General features: G+C 40.1%; 1 protein-coding gene across 2 annotated transcripts in view; it reads right to left on the bottom strand.

The window, feature by feature from the left end:
- Nucleotides 1-58: 58 nt before the first annotated feature.
- The window catches only part of LOC111567448 (glypican-5-like), a 66716-nt gene continuing 46041 nt past the window's right edge, over nt 59-20733 (bottom strand). For both annotated transcript variants that reach the window (XM_023268588.3, XM_023268587.3), the window contains exons 10-11: nt 5093-5196; nt 59-2636 (exon numbers count right to left, since the gene is read on the bottom strand). In XM_023268588.3, the coding sequence (XP_023124356.2) occupies nt 2541-2636; nt 5093-5196 (200 nt within the window). In that variant the 3' untranslated portion in view covers nt 59-2540. The remainder of the gene's footprint in view (nt 2637-5092; nt 5197-20733) is intronic.

Raw genomic sequence — 20733 nt, 5'->3', positions numbered from 1 at the left:
GTGGCTCCCATCTTCCACTGACACTTCCACACTGTGGATAAAGGACAAAATGGCAAGGTGTATTTGAAAACACATTTATTATTGAGGATATCAAACTGGTGATTAATGACACAACAGAGTAGCGGGACACAGCATTACAGTATTAAGTGGCACATCAGAGTTACTGGTTTAGTTTACATGAACACAGTGGTTTGACTGAACCACAGCTGAAGCTAACAGGTCGGTTGTTGCGTCCTGGTGCCCTGCATACCGCTACATAACAACAAAAATTAGGATTTCTAAACTAATAGAGCTGTTAAACTTGGATAAGGTAGATTTATTGATTTTATTTAGCAATGACACAGCATAAGCTCACAGTCAGCGTATTGTTGAAGTATTGTGTCTACAATTCATATACAAGATTCTTACAACTGTAGCGGGTGAGCAAGCGCAGAATAACAACTTGTAACCCCAATTTATCAGTTTTATCCTCACATTCCAGATAATTTCATTTGAATATTTACTATTTTGCTCTATAAAAGCACAATATTTTATAACAAAAATTAAAACAGACTTCATAAGCTTATAAAATATATGAAAATATGTATTTTTTTCATTTTAGAATCCCCTTCAAAACATGTCAATAGCCATACTGGTAGTGCCACGGTTTGTGAAAATACTGTGTACTTATATATTTTCTATGTCCACTCATCCTATTCAGGGTCTCCATGTGTGCATTTAGCAGTTTGTTTACGCACAAGGTCACCTCGCAGGAGCTGGAGTTGGATGGGAGGGCTGGCTTGAATCCAAAACCTCATCTCATTTAGGTATAACGCTTAAATAGGAATCAAATAATAGCACATTTGTTGGAAGATTATGTTGTAAAAGCACCCCGCTAGCTAACATGGTATTTGGGCTGGCTGCCCAGATAACTCACAAACTTAAGCTCTTAATGGTATTTCTTGAGTCGTCTCTTGTGTCAGTCACATTCCCTCATAAATAAACCGTGTCAGGTGATGAAAGCAGACACATTCTTAAAAGTTTTACAGCAAATCATCAAAGACAAAAATGACTGCAGCCACAGCGTGAAACCACAAGGAAGCAGGTAGGTAATACATGAATCAGAGGCGAGAGCCAATCACCCACTGACAGAAATGCACACCGTGTCCTTCAGTTGGTTCATTTGCACCCTTTGAGTGTATTTAATCAGTATTCCAGTTGTCAGTCTTGCTGTTGTGTGCAGTCTGAGGGGAGAGGGACTCAACAGAGAGCCCGGGAGGATTTGATAATCCTAATTAATATGAATTACATTTACTCCACATGTTTCGATCTGGGCTTATCTGATCACAAGACATATCAGACTTAGAAAAAAAAACCCTGAACTATACAGTGTTTTGTTGGATGTTTTATATATATGATCTAATTGCAGGAGAGAGCAGTTTTGATTAATACACACTTGGAGACCCACCAGCCTTTAAAAGCACACCACAGTTCAGTTTTTGCAAATGACAATAAGACGTCAAAGTATTCATTGTAAGGCAGATGATTGGTTCTGCCTCTTGTCTTGCACTGGGTGCTTTTTTTGCCTATATTCTTATTCTCTAGTTGAAGAAGTGTAATTGAAGTTGAGTTGAAAGCTGTTACACATCTCCCTGTAGTGCTTTAACAATTTTTCACACTGTACATCTTGAGAAGAAAATAGTCTTACCTAGTTTTTCCAAGAATACACATATGCCTTGAAATGACAAACTGCAGAGGACACAGAGTTTTTCAGCAAAGTGTTGCACTATTAAAACTCATCATACTTGTTGAAGAAATTAAAAAAAAAAATCATCCAGCTTGCATTAGCAAAAGAGCATGTTTGTGTGGGGAGAAAAGGCTGGATGGGTCGTCTTCATTATGCTGCAGGACCATCTGTAAATGTGTCTGAAGTATCACATAATTGGTTGTTTTGCCTTTTAAGAAAGTGCTTCAGCGTCCTCTTCCAGCCTCTTTCTGTCACATTAGTAAATCGTCACCAGTGTTCCTTCACTGTAGGTACACTGGTGTGGTAACAGTGAAGGTCTGCAGCTTGAACCCTCACTGTCATGGACTCTGATCTCAGTGGGAGGCATCTTTTATGAAGGTCAAAACAAACAAATCAAACATCCCTTAACGTCCAAGTCTGCTCTGTTCTATATTAAACTCTATTTACACATCAGGCCTTTTTTTATCTATAGAAATTCTTTATATAAATATATAATATATATATATTTGTATTTACATCTCTCTTCAAAAAAAAAAAGTCAGTAGTGCTGTGCAATCTATCCTATCTGAGTTAAATACAAATGAACACATATAGAGGTCAGTACAGGTAATACAAATGCATACTGTGCACCTGCAGCGGTGGTGAACCAGCAGTTCGTCCCACCAGCTTCACCACCCAAAACAAAAAACAGCCCGAGCGGTTGTGCTGTGCTCACAGAAACTCCACGTACTCATCGTCGCCACATAACATACAGCGTGTGGCTGTCTGTCACCCTTTACTGTCTCTGTCCATCTCTGGATCTGTGTCTTCACGGTCAGCGTGGTTCCCATGGTGACAGCAGTAGGAGCAGCAGGGTCACCATGGTCAAAGGTTCAAACATCGTCGTGTGGGCCGAGCCATGAACAGCCACCTGAAATGTGCGATACGTTACGCAGTTATACTTTCAATGTACCAGTAGTGTGTGCATTTGTGCGTCAGTGCTTGTGTGCACACTGTGTACAAGCATTTGTGTATCTCTGTGTGTATGTAGGACAGCGTTAAATGTAACACAAAACATTTTTGTTTTGTGTTACATTTAGACAGGGTTAAACAGGGTGTGTGTCTGGTCAGTTTACCACTTTGACAGAAGACTCACACTAATTTCTAGAAAGCGTAAACGTGTTTCTATGAAGAAGGCAAAGGTGTTGTGGAAGCACATAAGTAAATCGTTTTATCATGATCGACTAATGAGCTGTGTGTTCGAGTCCAAATCCAACCTTACATTATCTTAATAACCGTCCTGTTGTCTCAAATGTATCACTATTTTAAAGTAGCCAATTTATAAAGTATAGACTACCGTTCAAAAGTTTGGGGTCATCCAGACAATTTCATGTTTTCCATGAAAACTCTCACGTTTTTTCATGTGCTAACATAATTGCACAATGGTTTTCTAATCATCAATTAGCCTTTCAACACCATTAACTAACACAATGTAGCATTAGAACACAGGAGTGATGGTTGCTGGAAATGTTCCTCTGTACCCCTATGGAGATATTCCATTAAAAATCAGTCGTTTCCAGCTAGAATAGTCATTTACCACATTAACAATGTCTAGATTGTACTTCTGATTAATTTAATGTTAATTTTATTGAAAAAAAAACTGTCTTTCTTTCAAAAATAAGGACATTTCTACTTTTGAACGGTAGTGTATTAGCTAGGCTTGAGAAAAACCCCACATGTTGGGGTTACGTGCAACACAGAGGTACAACTGAGCCACCCAGTGTACAATGATATTTAAATAAAAACTGATTCTCGTAACTTGTCCTTCTTCACAGACTCAGACATCCAGCCATATACTGAGCTCTGTTAGACACCCAAAAAACGTTCGGTGGCTCGTGAATGTGATTCTTAATACACGAATCTCACGTGTGCTGCCAAACCTGTGGGCTAAAAAAGGTTGCTTGTTGATATTGATTTTTAATTTGACATTTGGATCTATAATCTGTTGTGCATATCCTCTAGTTCCTTCCATCAATCCATCGATTCAAAGATAGGTGTCCACACATACTATTTTATCAGTCAATTTATCATGGATAGAAAGAAATGAATAGACAGATACTATCCATATTTATCTATCAATCTATGTATTGATCATTCCATCTGTGATTGGTTAATGGTTAAATGAAGGATGGATGCATGTGTAGATATTTATCAATCATAGGTCGACCAACAGAATCCACCTAGAGGATACACTACCAGTCAACACTTTGGACACACCTTCTCATTCAAGGGTTTTTATTTAATGATTTTCTACATTGTAGATTAATACTGAAGACATCAAAACTATAAAAGAATACATATGGAATTGTGTTGTAAACAAAAAAGTGTTAATCTTCAGTATTAATCTACAATGTAGAAAATGACACAAATAAATAAAAACCATTGAATGAGAGGGTGTGTCCAAACTTTTGACTGGTAGTGTATATGTAGAATTTTATTGAATTCATTGCTTTCAAACTGATTTTTCTACCAAGTTTTATGACTACAATTGAAATAGTAAAAGAATTGTAGGTCCCAGAAAGAAAGTTAGTGTTCATATGTACCAAAGAGGCAGCCAAAACCAAAATGTGTCGGGTTGTACCTAACTCTCCCCTGTATATGCATAATTAAAGCTGTGCTTCCTGTGGAGTTATTTACCCCTGAAATAAAGAGAGCTATAACATTTTTAAGAAACTACTACACCTATTTTATGATACAATTTTTCCACTTATTAGTGCTCCAGGAAAACAAGTCGCTGTGCTACATCACACAGGAAGTAGCGCACACAGAATTTAATGAGTGAGGCAACTTTTTAAACTGTCATCTCGGAGCTATATTGATATCACGTTGCATCAGTATCTGTCTGATAGAGCTCAGCAGGTGATGGACTAATCGATCACGCTGTACACTGACTTCTCAGTAATTAATCAGAGCAGCTCATTGCAATGTTGTGGAAAGAAGCGGGGGTGTGAAATAAACTGAAAAGTATTGGAAAACAGTCAGAGATTCAGGCTGCAGAATCAGCTACACTAACCAAAGATCCGTCCCAAATGCTGCATGGAAGTCGGCAAAAAATCGATACGGTTGTCAAAAAATGATCTTTTCAAATAAGCCTCTTCTCTGCGCACTCATGTGTGTTAATGTGTGGGATTTGCCTCTCGTCTGCTGCCTCATGCATTCTCATTCACATACCTGCTTGAAGCCATTCTCACGCTGAAAGACACTTTGATTGCATTCGGAGTGTTTAAAATGCGGAAAGAGCTACTGCCACGTCTGCTAACCAATTTCTTGGGGAAATCTGTGATGTTTACTTATTGTCTGAACTGTGGTCATAAACTTTATGCCTACCTGGGGAGGTGAGAGGTGCTGAGGGGGAACTGGGCGTCGAGGAGGAGGAGCCACGTCCTTGGTTCCTGGACTGCGACCGCTGGGTGCATCACCGGTCTCATCACCTGAACAGATGCCAAAATATGATAATATACAGTTTTACAACAGTACACAAAATGACATAGCATAGAATCAGCTTTGTGCCCTTAGTTAACAGACTGAAGATGTCTGAAAAGATCAATTAAAGGAACAAAAATATGTTTGGGCCTTTGCAACAAAAAACAAAATTAAGAGGGAAGATTTGTGGAAATAATTCCTCTTCCTGTTTTTAGCCTTATGATTGCACAAAATCTTGCATTATTTATGGCTGTTTTGTTGTTGTTTAGACCTGAAAGATTTATGGATTTCACCCCACCCACCCACAGCTTCGCACAGTGTGATTGCTGTTACCTTACACACATAAACACACTCAAACGCGCACAGATGTGCGAAACGTTGCTTCATTTATTGGGAGTGCGGCTGGACTTAACCAGCTGCTTTAACGCTTTCACATGCAGGCTCCTCCTGGGAGAAAATCAGGTAAATGAATGGATTAGGACACCAGGGAGACAGACTGAGCTGCCGGCAAAACACACACACACACACAAGTAACACTCATCAGCCACAGACGTTCTTGTACCTGCACGATCACAAAAACATTCAGTCACAACATGCTCTTTTTCTCTGATATCTTGGCACAAACACACATACACACCTGCCTGGGAAGAAATCTGATTCAGTCTCTTACAATGCACATTGTCCTGCAGTACAATAGACAAAGAGGCTCTTTCAGTTGCTCAGGAATGAGGTGATTTTGTTAATATTCACACACTCACACAAATATTAGATCTCACAATATGACATATAAAAAGACAGCGGGAAGACACCTTTATATATATATATAAACACATGGATGCACAAACAAAACATGAGAAATTCAAAACAGACATCGATACTCTCCCACATTTAAAAAAATTGTAAAAAAATAAAACAGTATGCAAGACGCGTGATGTGTTTTTGTTTTTGCCTGCGTCTGTGCTGATGATTTAGATGATTTACTCAGAGCAGGCATCTGTCCTTTATTGTGTGCTCTTGACAAATAGCATGGAGCAATGTGGGACACTGGGTTCATAGCTGTGCAAGTGTGTGTGTGTGTGTGTGTGTGTGTGTGTGTGTGTGTGTGAATGTGTGTGTGTCTGTGTGTGTGGTCTGTTTTGTGTCCATCTGTTCCCATCAGAACTGAAAACCTTGAGTCACATCTGGTTTGAACCTGTTTAGGGAACAGAACTGGGTCGTATTGTGACTGATTCTCCACAAAGATAAGTGTAGCTGGGCCTACTTGTGCCAATTTTAGCACAGTATCTGTTAACTGAACTTCCTTTGCTCTTACACTGAGCGTGTGCAAATGAGAATAGGGGAAAAATCATTTTCCCGAAGAACATGTAACACGTCAAGGTGGTGTCTGGTGGTGTCAGGCTCAGGACACTGGCTTCTGGGTGCTGTGTGTTGCTGGGTCAGGCTTTTACTAGATCTTGCAGATTCTTGATTAGATTCATATGTGGGGAGTTTCAAGTCGGGGCCAACACTTTGGCCTCTGTCTTGTGTTCCTCGAGCTGTGTGTGAGCAGTTTTGGGGGTGTAGTGGAGCACAATGTTCTCCTGAGGAAGGCCACACCATTGGGGAGTGATGTTGCCAAGAGGGACTGCTCTGGAGCAATGTCTAGGTGTTAAAGTAACACGGACAAGAAAGATTTGAACAATCTGAATACTTTCCCCCCGCTGACTAAAGAAAAACACAGTCCAAGTGAGGACTATGAGCTGAGTTGATACACTCCATAAACACTGCCACTGTCACTAATACAGCAGAGCAGCAACTACTGATCACTTCAGTTAACAATCAATTCCAATATCAACATATTAGCTTTCATTTAAACAACAGATCAAACTATAGATTGTTTAGTCAGTGAAATGTCAACAAAACTTAAAACATTTCCGTCATTCAGTTTCACAGTTAGACTGAATTGATAAAGTCTGCGTCACCACGGTTGCTTTGTATGCACATATGCACGTCCTCCTGTGTGTTTGTGTGTGTGCATGTGTCTTCTGAAGCGGGTCGCAACACGCTGGCTCCTCCTACATGCCCTTCGGCATGTTTGTCTCTTAGCAACAATCCCGAACATGTCACATATGGCAGATTGGCTGGAAATACGTGCACACACGCAGACACACACAGCAAGAGATGAGTGATGAACAATACCACTCATGGGGTAGTTTAACCTTTGCTGCAATGAGCAATGAGTGAGGGCGTGTGTGTGCGTGTGTGCGTGCGTGCGTGCGTGCGTGCGTGCGTGCGTGCGTGCGTGTGTGTGCGTGTGTGTGTGTGAGAGAAATAATAAGAATTCAGGAGTGACATTTGAAGGATCCTGTCAGTGAATTGCAGGATCCAGGTCAGTGCTATCGCAGATCAGCCAGAAGTTCCAGCCTTGTTCCTGCCGTCCAGCATATGAACAGCTACCAGCTCCATTCATGCACAGTTTGCATCCCCACAGGAGCTGAGCTGACAGCTTACAAGGAGGGACACAAATGGTCACCATGTACTGTAGCAGTGGCTGAAGAGGAAGGCTGGTGAAAACACGAAGGCAGTGATTCATCGTCTGCTCCTTTCCAAGCAAATAAATACGCCCTCCTCACCATCGGCTTGTAATTTAGATACTTTTCCAAAATAATAAGATAAAATGGAATTGGATTCAAGTGAAGTGTTCACCCAGGGGTGACAGTAAGGGTGCCAAGCAGGTGGAGCAGAGCCATAAATCAGAGTTGTGGTGACCCACAGGAAACAGACTGGCTGCCAAGCGTTTAGTGCATCTCACACACACAAACAGGCACTGCGTTTCCACTACTTCAGAGGACCTTGTATTGACTAACATTCACTTCCTGCAGATTTACCCCAACACTAACCGTAACCAATACTGGACCAACCCTAACCCAATCCTGGCGTAAACCAAGTCGTCAATCTAAAATGTAATTATTTATGTGACAGGGTTTTTGGTATGTACTAAAAGCCAGGTGGTCCACACAATGAGACTGAGTACACAGATTTATGTCCACACAACATGATCAACAGACTAATATTCAGGATTTGGTAAAAATATGTGTGTGATAGAAAAGGCAATGGGTGAAATTAGTAAAAGAAAGCTTGAAGTTTCTATTTATGGTATGACTGCCCTCTCAGTGTCATACAGTTAAATCATCAGTAGGACAAATGCCAGCTTGACTCTGTTTCTGGACTCCCCCTCCACCCTCAGGTAAAATACACAATAGCTACATGACATACAAATTAAGCATTCTATGCCTAATGGCCTTATGCCACCAGTATAACTAGTCGGCAGTCCTGCTTGTTTTTACACAGTCACACTGCATTATTCACTGTAGAAGGCTAACTTTGAAAATCATGGCTGTCTAGGTGCATCCATCCCACTCTGTGTAAGAGGATCATTGGATGTACATTAAAGAGAATCACTAAAGCTGCACAACACTTTTAGACAAGCAAGAAAACAGCCATGGCCAGACTATAGAAATATCAAAATAGATTTTAACAAAAAGCATTTAGCTTTTTACAATATGCATGTTTGCTTGTTTTTGTTTGTCCAAGTCCAAAGGAGACATTCTGACTTTGTCTTACTTCAAAGCTGGAACCTGAAATGGCTTTTAAATAAAATATGCATTGTAAACAGGACAAAATAATCATTTAAAACACTGAAAATCATACATTTAATAAGTTAGTTGTTTTATGCAGTTTAGGATGGCGACATGCAAACTTTCATCAAGTGCCCATCTGTCCACATGTTTTATTAGATTTTTTGAATTGTAGAGATAAAATGTGCTTCAAAATGATGCAACAATGCATCTGTGGTTTTTCAGTCCTTTGTATTGTTCAGACTTTAGCATTCCTGCCTGTTTGGCATAAAACCAAAGCATCCATTCCAGAAAAGCCAATAACCAAACATCAGCATATCTGTGTTTAATTCTCTTTCATGCATTCCTCCAGTCAGCCATCTGAAACAAAACCCTCCTGACAACACAGCTTCTTCCTAATAACAGCAGACAGTGCTGTGTATGTGCTGCATGTGTGTGCCCACAAACACAGTGTGCGTCACAGAAACACGTTAGTTATGCTTTGATCAGCCTGACCTGTGTGTAAAGCAGAGCTCATTGAATGCATTTGGATGTGTTAGACAAAGACGAAGAGCATTTGTACTGTCTTGTCTCGCTGCAGACGGCAACCTCAGGTCGATCAAATGTGTGCGTGTTTGTCCGTGTGGATGGAGAGGCTGTCAGCGAGGCACGATCTGATGAGTGAAAGCTGAAAAGTGAACTGACAGCAAAGGTGAATATGCATGTGTGTGAGGTGTGTGTGTGTGTGTGTGTGAAACAGAGAATGAGAAAGACGAAGTGCATTAATGATCGTGTCTGATATCAGACGCCTACGGTGTATAGTACAGAACTGTCAATTTAGACCCCAATTATGGCCCATCTTGTTGCTCCTCAGTTTGAGTATACAGCACACATTCATTCACACACACACACATACGCACCGACACACACAGGCAAATGATGCGAGGTGACCTTGAAAAGGGTCTGGATAGCTGGTGTGTGTGTGTGTGTGTGTGTGTGTGTGTGTGTGTGTGTAGGCGTGTAAATGTATCCCAAGCATTTCCAGCTGAATCAGTAATGAGCATTTCATTACTTCAGCCTCAGTTCCCCAGGGAGGAAACACACACACATGCGCGCCCACACACACACACACACACAAGCACATGATCACACATACCACACACAGAGCAGAAAGAGCATGGAAGAAGGTAGCTGAAGATTATACCCTCAGCAAGTGCTTATCAGAATCAAATTATATAACGTTAGCAAAATATAAAAGTAGACAACGACAGAAAGGAGACAATGCACAGTGAACTTCATAGTAAATAAACAGTAATAATACGTCGTATCACCTGTGACACTGACTGCTTTCTGTACACATTGTATGTGCTGCACCTGGCAGTAAAAGTAATGAGATTCTAATTTTCTATTATTATTCAATATTATTCACTGCTGTCTTCTTGTCATTTATTGACTTTAAAAAAGAGTTTAATGAAATCGGCATGCGTGTTTAATTTACTCATGCTGATGGGAATCTATAGATGCTAAAATTGCCATAACACTTTTAAGCAATTTAGTAAGCCTTTACTGTGCTGTATTGGATGGTAGTATGTGACAAAAATGATAACTTTAGGGAGCTCTAACTACTCTACACAATAAATACTTTTAAGGGGACATCTCAGAGATGTTCATCCATGTTAAATTTGCATACGATACGGCATTAATTGTTGGGTTTTATGTTGAGAGAGTTCATGTCATGTCGATTTTCCAACTGAAACACCCATTTTGAATGTTATTATGCCAAATGTGATCATTGCGCATCATTCCTGTACATATAGTAGGGTCATCTTCCACCACAGTAGGTTCTGTAGGAAGTTATCATCCTATTGAAGGCGCTTTGTTATCGTCTCACTCACTGGAGCTGTGATTTTGCACTTACAAACAAGAATGAAAGTCTACATTTGGAGTTTTGGGGGATGCTGGTGGCCAAAGTCAGGGGATTTTTAGCAAGGAGACTTAAGTTTGAGTCATATCTTTAACTATTGTTATAGTATTGTTTTTTGACCTGCTTTTTGGATAAGTTTAGGCACCAAAGCTACTTGGATAGGCTAAAAATCATGGTTTGGTTTAAAACAAACCCTGTGAAATGTTAGAAACTGCATTTTGTACGTTTCGAAGGAGAAATCTCCACATGCACTTATTCACATTACAGAAGGTTACTGATGTCATTCGTGTAGCTTTCTGATAAGTCAGTGGTCAGAACAGATGATAAGTCCTTATGCATAGGCATGATATGGAGAGATAACCGACATTTTATGTGCTGATAATTTGACAAAGAAATACATCAAGCCAGAAAGCACAAAAACTAAAAGAAAGTTAGAGAACTGACTATTTCCATTAAGACCACAGCCTGCTAGTGGCTCTGTGAGACTGTTTTAGACACTAAATGCTAATGCAGAGCTAGCATGCTTACAGTACCAATGTTAAAATGCTGGTGTTTAGCAGGTAGGATTTCACCATGTTCACAATCTTCATTAAGCTAAGGTTAGTTGTGTGAACAATTTTATCTAGCAAGAAAATACAAATTCCAGCAGATGCTAAGCATCGCAGGTCATGAAGCAAATTTGGACCCGTTGCTTACACTACATGAAAAGGAAAGGGGTCACCAAACAGATATTCATCCATCCATTCGTTATCTATACACCAGTTAATCCTCATTAGGGTCATGGTGGGTTGTAGTCTATCCAGCTGACTTAGGGTGAAGGCAGGGGACACCCTGGACAGGTCACCAGTCTATCACAGGGCTACATATAGAGACAATCACACTCAAATTCACACCTACGGACAGTTTAGAATCACCACTTAACCTCAGCATGTTTTTGGACTGTGGGAGGAAGCCGGAGAACCCAGAGAAAACCCACATATGCACACTGAGATCATGCAAACTCCATGCAGAAAGATTCCAGGGCCAGGCTGGGACACAAACCGAGGATTTTCTAGCTGCAAGGCGACAATGCTAACCAACAAACCACTGTGCAGCCTGTATCTCAGAACATCCACCACATCTGCTTGGTTGACGATATGACATTGCAAGTTTTGCTAGATAAGGTGGTGTTAACCCATGTGAAAATTTAAAAAACAAACTTATCTTAAATCCTGAAACAGAGAGAAGAAACAAAAGTGAAAGAGGGAAATACTGGTGTTTCATTTCTATTAAAAGACGAGCAGCTGTTTTTTGCACCAGCTGCAGGCACTGAAGAGACAACTGCTCTACACCCACATCCAAAGAATTACAATAGTATAATCAGAGGTAAAAATGGCATTAATATTCAAGTCTTTCGGCGACAGATAGGGTTTAATTTGTCTAAATTCTTAACTGAGAAAAGTTAGTGTTGACTGAGCTGAACTGTTTATCCAAGATCACACACCGAAAGATAGACTATATGAAGCAAAAGGGCAAAGATTAGATTAGTTATTTTAGATTCTTTAAAAACCCCAAATGTTACCATAGAAAAAGTCAAGGAATCACCAGTGTCATGAAAACACATGTCTGGTAACTATGGATGTCTTTGCCAAATTTGTCACTCCATCAAGTAGATGTTCAGATTTTTCACAGAATAAGTGAAAATTTGACCTGCTGGTGGCTCTACCTCAGGGTCACCAAAGTCAGGATTCATGAATATCTGTACAAAATGTTCCTGCAACCCATCGAACAGTTGTTGAAATATTTCAGTGAGGAGTCAGTCAATGTAAACTGACTCAGACAGTCTTATTTATTAGGGGTGAAATTTTAATATGTTTCTTCAAGGACTTCTTCAAGTCTATCATTTCTTAGTTCTAGTAGTGAATAATCAATCAAGCTTAGCTACTCAATCAAAACCCGAAAGTACAGTTTCAACAAATCTGACTGATGTATTTACTTTAAAATACAATTGACCGAAAAGAAGGTATTCTGAATGATACCGAATGGTTTCTTTGCTCTGTGTTCTGTTTACTACAACATAACATACTGTATATTAAAGCCCTGCAATGGAGCAGATGATCTAAAGTTTGCTGGATTTACTATGGATGGATAATTGTGATGTCTATATTACAATTAGTGGTGGGACGCAATTAAAAAAATGTATCTAATTAATTGATTAATTGCGATTAATCACATTTTTGTCAAATAGCAATATTTGACACAATAAGCAAAGTTTTTCAATTCAAATAAAATTTGGTTGATGACTGAATTGATGAATAGACATACACATGAACTTAAACAGCAAAAATGTTTGTTTCATTTATATTTATCTGCATTTTTCATCTGTCTACTACATTCACCGATCACTGCAAACTCAAAGTGCAACTATAGCGACTATAGTCAACATTTTAAGAGTCTTTGTAAAGTCAAGCACTTTCAGTTCTTTGAAAAGTGGTCTATTATGGGATGGCTACACCGTTTGCTGGTACCAGGACTGTTGTAGCTAACGTTAGCCCTGGTGCTAACAGCAACATGTTTTACACTGAGGTGATACCGTTGGCTTGAAGTGCTGTGGTGATAAGAAAACTCTTTGTCGCTCAATTTGCACACAACCACGCTTTTATCCAAGCTGCCATCGGGAAGATCTTTAAAAGAAAATTCTTGTGCTGACATCACTCAGTGCGTCCTGTACAACTTCTTAACGACTAGCATACAGAGTTTAGGTTCATTACTGCCCCCTAATGGGCTGGAGTGTGCATCAGTGTTATTGGTGTGCCAGAAATTAGGGAACTGAGAAAGGTGCGATTAAACGCGTCATTTCTTTTAACACATTATTTTTTCTGTTTCAAATTAATCAACAGGCTTATCTCCCCAAAACTAGTATTAAATTACAAACTTGTGTATTTTTTCAGTGATTATGGACAACAGCCTGTCAAATTTTTGGGTTTGCATCTCCACCATCTTCTCCATTTCTCCAATATTAACTCTGCAGTAACACCAAGTGCTATGAAGTGTCATCCAGGTTAATGGTTAGCGCTTGTTGTCACATAATGTGGATTATAATAGCAGTTTCCGCTTTGACTTGCAGTGGAATGTCTTCTGAAGGTCACACTCACCCAGGTTAATCGTAGCCTCAAGAGGAATCATAAAACATTGGGAGGAAACATGCAGGAAAAGAAAAAAAAAAAACAAGATGAAGACGGAACCGTGAATGCAGCGAGGGACTGACTGTGATTGGAGGGAGATGAAAGAGTGAACAGAGAAGAGATGAGTCTTTGAAGGCTGAACATCAACAGCAGCCAGTGAGGGTGTTGTTGGAGGTGCAGCTAAACAAAGCAAGGGCAGCAGGCTTCTCTCAAAAGGTCAAGTAAGGGAATAACAACATCTCTGCAGAGGAGAGGACTAATAAACAGATGATGTCTAATCAGAGTTGCATGAACAAACCCACTGAGGTGGAGAGACAAGCAGTGGGTCAGACAGGGAGACGGGCAAGCAGGAAATAGACAAACAGACAGGTTGATAGACAAGCAGACAGGCAACCAGTAGGACATGACAGCCAATAGAGGAGATGCCTGATAGAGGTGATGGGTGTGTTGATAGCTTGTGTGTAAGGAGTCGACCATACACATTGCTAATAAGTAGGAATTCTGCGATGTGCGGCATCTCATGTAAAGTTCACTTCTTTTATTTCTCTCTGGGCATGTTGAACAAAGACGAGAGCGTTTTTTTCACTTTGACTGAGAAAGACAAAGCAAGAGCAAAGTGAATGTATAATTCTTTAATGAGCCGCATCTCCCACCCTAAGGATCTATCATTTAACTCCACTGCTTATGAACCACTGCCACATGCTGAACACACACACACACACACACACACACACACACACACACACACACACACACAGCGTGAGAGCATATCATTTATGATCATCTCTCCTTTTCACTACACCTACTGCTACCTCTTATCATTCTATATGTGCTCATGTATGCGTGTAGCAGCTGAAGTCTCAAGCTGTGAAACCTGAGCAACATAAACAAAACACAACCAAGGAACTGAGAGTAGGAAAGGACTAGAAGTTAAAAGAGAAATACCGGCTAGACGATAAATAACAAGGAGGTCTCAATTATGTTTCAAAATACATTTACATCCTATTAGTTTTGCTAAATTTGTTTTGGGGGAAACATTGCTAAATTTCTGCCTGGATTATCTTCCTTGGTCGTGTTATTTCTAGTCCAGAAAGTGCAACATTCATAATACAAGATAGCTAGAAGGAGCAGGTTGGAGACTTGGAGAGCATTTTCCATCTCTGACTGTTATCCTTCAACACTCACCAGCTGGAATGATGTATTTTAAATGGCACTCGAATCAAGGGTAACAAACTGCACATGGTGAAAGCACAAAGCTTCACGATGCAAACGATGTAAACTATTTCTAGATAAGGTAAAATCGCAGCAAAAAGAGTTCCCTCCTTCACAAAAAGTGTGAACACAACTAAACACTAGTTTCTTACCTTTTCTGTCATCTGTGAGGACACATACTTGTTCAGTCACTATTTCCTGCACACACTTTTCATTTTAAGAGTCCATTGAATAAAATTAATCACATTTTTAATGAACATAAAATGGAGAATGTTAGGGGTTTAAGGACAAAGCTGGGAGCACATTATTCAATATATTTGTCTTTGTTAAAAAATCTTTTGAAAACACCAAAAACCAATAATGTGTTGGTCCACGTCTTATACCTTTTGCTTGTCCTAGCCTTTCAACCCCCAACCCATTCATGACTGAATGTGTTAGTCTTAAAAAGCAGCTCATTGCCATTTCGAGTGGCAACTTCAGGGGCTGAAAAATTAGGCCAATGCAAAAGTGACAAAAACTGCAGTTTCTCAAATGACCACTTGAGGCCAAAATTGAGTCGATCCCTACAGACCCCCCATGTTAAAATGTCAAGGTTTATAGCAGAAATGGACATGTTTACAGACTGGTGTAGACAATGGTTTTGGTCTCTCTAGCTAGGACATTGGGGATTATTTTCAGCCACTGTGTGGTGTCAAGTATTTACAGCAACAATAAAGTACATGTGGGCTGCACTCAAAATAAACTACATGTTTCTCTAATAAAGCACATGTCACATTGGTGCGGCTCACTGATGCCATTTCAAAACAATGGAGCTTTATGACACAAAGCCTTTGGAGACACCTGTTAGGATCAGTTTGTTTCTGGTTTAGGTGTTTTGATGGGGTATATTGACAGTAAAACACAAAAAATGTACCCACACTTATTCTTCGCTTACTTTCCAGTAGCAGCTTTGGTTGGTAAAACAAATATGATCTATGAACATATTACACTGTGAACAGTTCTATGCTTTAAATACATTCTTGCCACGGTAGATAAAAAATAAACTAGAATTGTTTTCTCTAAGGGGGCTGCACAGTGGCGTAGTGGTTAGCACTTTCGCCTTGCAGCAAGAAGGTCCCTGGTTCGCGTCCCGGCTTTCCCGGGATCTTTCTGCATGGAGTTTGCATGTTCTCCCTGTGCATGCGTGGGTTCTCTCCGGGTACTCCGGCTTCCTCCCACAGTCCAAAAATATGCTGAGGTTAATTGATTATTCTAAATTGCCCGTAGGTGTGAATGTGTGAGTGCTTGTTTGTCTTTGTGTGTAGCCCTGCGACAGACTGGCGACCTGTCTAGGGTGTCCCCTGCCTTCACCCGAGGCAGCTGGGATAGACTCCAGCCCCCCCGCGACCCTAGTGAGGATTAAGCGGTGTATAGATAATGGATGGATGGATGGATGTTTTCTCTAATATTCATGTACTAATACATATCTATAACTAGTTGCACATCAGCTCTGCTGTTGCAACAGTCTAATGACTACAAGTGAAAATAAAGCACGATAGAAAGAAAATGCTTCGGCCTGGTTTTCCAGGGTAAAGCTGCTGCATCAGTCAGACACTGCATTCATTTAATGTTCTCCAGTGTATGCATGTACAAAGAAAGCAGTTTCATTTTATAGCACTGATCAATCCAGTTCAAAGGCTCGCTCTGGGAACTTTTATATATAACTTTTATAGTCACCAGTGCAGATTAGAAGCCTCGCCAGACTTTTTATTGTTCTTTCTGGCTCTCTTTGGACAGCAGTGGATGCTTACGAATGCAGATCAAACTGTCCTCGGGCAGAGGGGCAGCATTTTTAAGCAGCGGAAAACACTGGCCTTTCCCTTTAAGATGAAATAGCTTCTAAAGGCTTTGTGAATCTGGCCCCAGGGAAGTGGGGGAGAGGCCAGCAGAGCCGAGGCAGAGATGATGGACGGAAGATACATGGAAGGAAGGCAATAAAGGGAAAATGGTTCTGCAGTGTACAATATCCTGTTGTATTTCTATTATTTATTGCAGGTTTATGGTTAGAACCAAATACTGACAATATTTTAACTGGAAATTAAACTGAACATTCACTATCACAGCAGAAGAAATGAGAATATACAGGAAGCCCACTGCACAAATACATTTTAAACTTGACCAAGAGAGATGGCACAAAATCTGCCACACCTCCTCCCTTCCTGTATCTCTCCATCTCTTCCTCCCTTTCTCCCTTTCTCTTTCTTCATTGTCATCAAATAGGGACCCATGGGAGGACAGACCACCTGGTAACCATGGTTACAGGGATTGAGTGCCCCTTGCGAGTACACATTCACACATTCTCTTACATACACACTCACACACAAATGTACACTTGTACTTGGTAAAGACACAAAGAGTTCCAGAATATATTACCAGTGATGCAGGGTAAGAGAAACCAGCCTTATGGTCTTATGGGAAAAGATTTGGTGCTTTCCAGACTGGCATTAGTGGTTGTTATGTGACTCATGGATACCTGGAGGTTAAAGTATTCCCAGCACTGCCACCGCCACCACATCACAGTTTATATCATAACAATTATGGTGACACAGCATTTCATTTGTTAGAGAACAGAAACGAGAAAATAAGAAGAGATGAGACGAGAAGCTGTGATTACATTTACATTATTGACGTTATAGGACCTGGATATGTCTGGGGAGACAGAGAGATCGGAGAAGGGGCAGTTAAAGAAGGGATTGAGGAGAGAAAATCAATCAGCTTAATCTTGGTGAATTCCAGAAAAGGGGAGGGTGAGAAATGACTAGACGAAGAAAGAACAGTGAATGAGAAACAAAAATAGTCCTCTGCAAAATAATAAATAATTTATACAAAAAAAAAATAGCTAACAGTAACTAAATGTGACTGCAATATGCAATATTACTGTTTTTATTGTGAGACTTCTGTGTTTATTGGCCTATATCAATGGCTAACCTCAACGAGAACCATGTGTGAGAATAAACAACATTATCAGCTCGTCTGGCTTGACTTCACTGTCTCTCTCGTATAAATAAATAAATAAATAAATAAATAAATAAAATGGCACAAATAGCGCTAAGTTAAGCTCACTGCTTTTAAGTGCTACTATGTTCGGATGCCTGGCTTTTTCCTTTTGCTTTTGATGTGCGAACAATGTTTGCCAAGTGATTCTCCCTTCTCTGGGCTGAGATCAACTTGCCTTGATGTGGAAAATGGACTTATATCAAATAATAATAGACTGTGTACTGTCTCAGCAGGACTAAAATAACTTCTCACTGTTAAATGGCCCACATAAATAAAACAAAGGCATGGCGTTTTGGAGCTTGATTTCGGCTCCTGGCTGATATCGCCTGGCACCACACCTCCCCCTCTCATCCTACTCTTCTCTTGTCCTTCTTCAGTTTTCAATAAAGCCTGGATGTCATGACAGTTAATTAAGACAAAGAAATAATATATTCTTTTCAATTTCACCCGCCTTTCTTAATATCTGCAGGACAGGGGTAGAGAGAGAGAACTTAAGCTCAATCGTGTTACAGAAAACAGCAGGTTGATATTGAGAAAGACATTATAAGTCAAGAAGCGACACACTACTGGATCTGTTTCAGTCAGTCAAACAGAGAACCGGTATCCACAAAACAGTGGATTACACACAAAGACACTGAAGATGCACATGTCCTGTCTGCACAAATGCAAACGCATTTAAATCTTACACATAAAGCACATGTTGGGCACACATGCACAAGCGAGAGGTTATAAAGATTAATTTGTGCGTGCATATCCACACATTCACAAACACTCTCTTTGTCACGCAAGCAGAGTTTTTGTTTCTGTGCTCTTCCTCTCCTGCGAAATAATAAGCTCCACATTTCAGTGATTCGGATTTAGAGAAATGGTTTGTACACAGAATTGTAAAGACGGAGAGTCATAGAGCACAGATTTAGTGGCAAATCTGTAAGAAAAACTACAGGTGGACCACTTTTATTCATTTAATGGTGCTTTATTCATAATTTAACTCAGAACTACTGACTTAATGTACAATTCAGACACAACATGTACACATAAATAAAAGAGTAAATGACATTTTCAGGCCTATCTCTGTGATTTGTGTGGTCTGGTTGATCCTGCATCACTCTTTCAGCTTCAGTGCATGTGAGGCTTGTTTATATGCATAGAGATGCCGACAAGCAGGGGAAATGGAGAAAATCCCCTTTTGTCACTCTTTATGGAGATTCCTTCTGCAGGAAGTCATTGTGGCCTGAAAGGCAAGATCCCAACACATTGCCACCAGCTCGCTAAATCATAACCAGCAATTTTCTCTGTAAATAGCCAATAGTTTCAGGCCCAGCGGGAGGTGTGAGTTTCCACAGATGTGACACATCAAGGTCAATGGGAAGGGTATGACAAATGTACCCACAAGTACCTTACTTTTAGAGCTGTTAAAGAAGGGGGTGTTGCAGTACATACAGCGCTGTGAAAAAGCATGGAACAGTGGTGAACCTTCCCAGTAGTGGCTGGCCTACCAACATTTGTCCAACAGCACGTAGATATCCCATCCAGGAGTCACAAAAGAACCCAGACGAACATCAAAAGAACTGCAGACCTCACTGGCCTCAGTTAAAGTCCGTCTACGTGATTCCACAATAAGGAAGACACTAGGAGTAAACAGCATCCATGGGAGAGTTGCAAGGCCCAAACCACTACTGACCAAAAAGAACATAAAGGCTTGTCTGATATTTGCAAAAAAACTCCACAAATATCTGGATGAGCCCCAAGACTTTTGGGATAACATCCTGTGGACTGACGAGTCAAAGGTGGAACTTTTTGGAAGACATGGGTCCGTTACATCTGGAGTAAAGCTAATGCAGCATTCCACAAAAAGAACATCATACCAGCAATGAAACATGGTGGTGGTAGTGTGATGGTTTGAGAACCTGGATGACTTGTCATAATTGATGGAGCCATGAATTCTGCTCTCTATCAGAAAATCCTCCTAGACAACATCCACCACCAGTTCATGACCTAAAGCTCAAATGGGTTCTCAGAATGACAGTGACTCACAGCACACAAGCAAGTCCACCTTTGAGTGACTCAAAAAGAATAAAATCAAGGTTTTGAAGTGGCCGAGTCAAAGTCCAGACTTGAATCCAATTCAGATGCTGTGGCAAGACCTCAGAAGGGCCGTTAAAGATGGAAAACCATCTTATGTGGCCAAATTAAAACTATTCTGCAGAAAACAGTGGGCCAATAACTCCTCCATGGAGATGTAAAGAACTGAACACAAGCTAACAAGCTAATCGCAAACATTTAACTGCAGTTGCTGCTGCCAAGGGTGACCCAATCAGTTATTAGGTTTAGGGGCCAATTACTTTTTCACAGGGGTGGTACTGATTTTCAATAAATCTTCAGTAAACCGTAATTAAAAAATGGCATTTTGTGTTTTGTGGGTTATCTCTATCTAATATTAATTAAATAGAAATATTAGTTTGATGATCTGGAACATATAAGTGTAAGAAATTTGAAAAAATAGAAGACATCAGTACTGTAGTAAGCATGTTTGATTACATTGTTTTTCCTGATGTGCAAATTAAGGATTACTTTCTAAAATGCAAAATATGAATTTTGTGTATAAATTAGGCT

This window comes from Amphiprion ocellaris, chromosome 2 (genome assembly GCF_022539595.1).
Source record: "Amphiprion ocellaris isolate individual 3 ecotype Okinawa chromosome 2, ASM2253959v1, whole genome shotgun sequence".
Lineage (NCBI taxonomy): Eukaryota > Metazoa > Chordata > Actinopteri > Pomacentridae > Amphiprion > Amphiprion ocellaris.
This window is presented reverse-complemented; position numbering and strand designations above follow the sequence as displayed.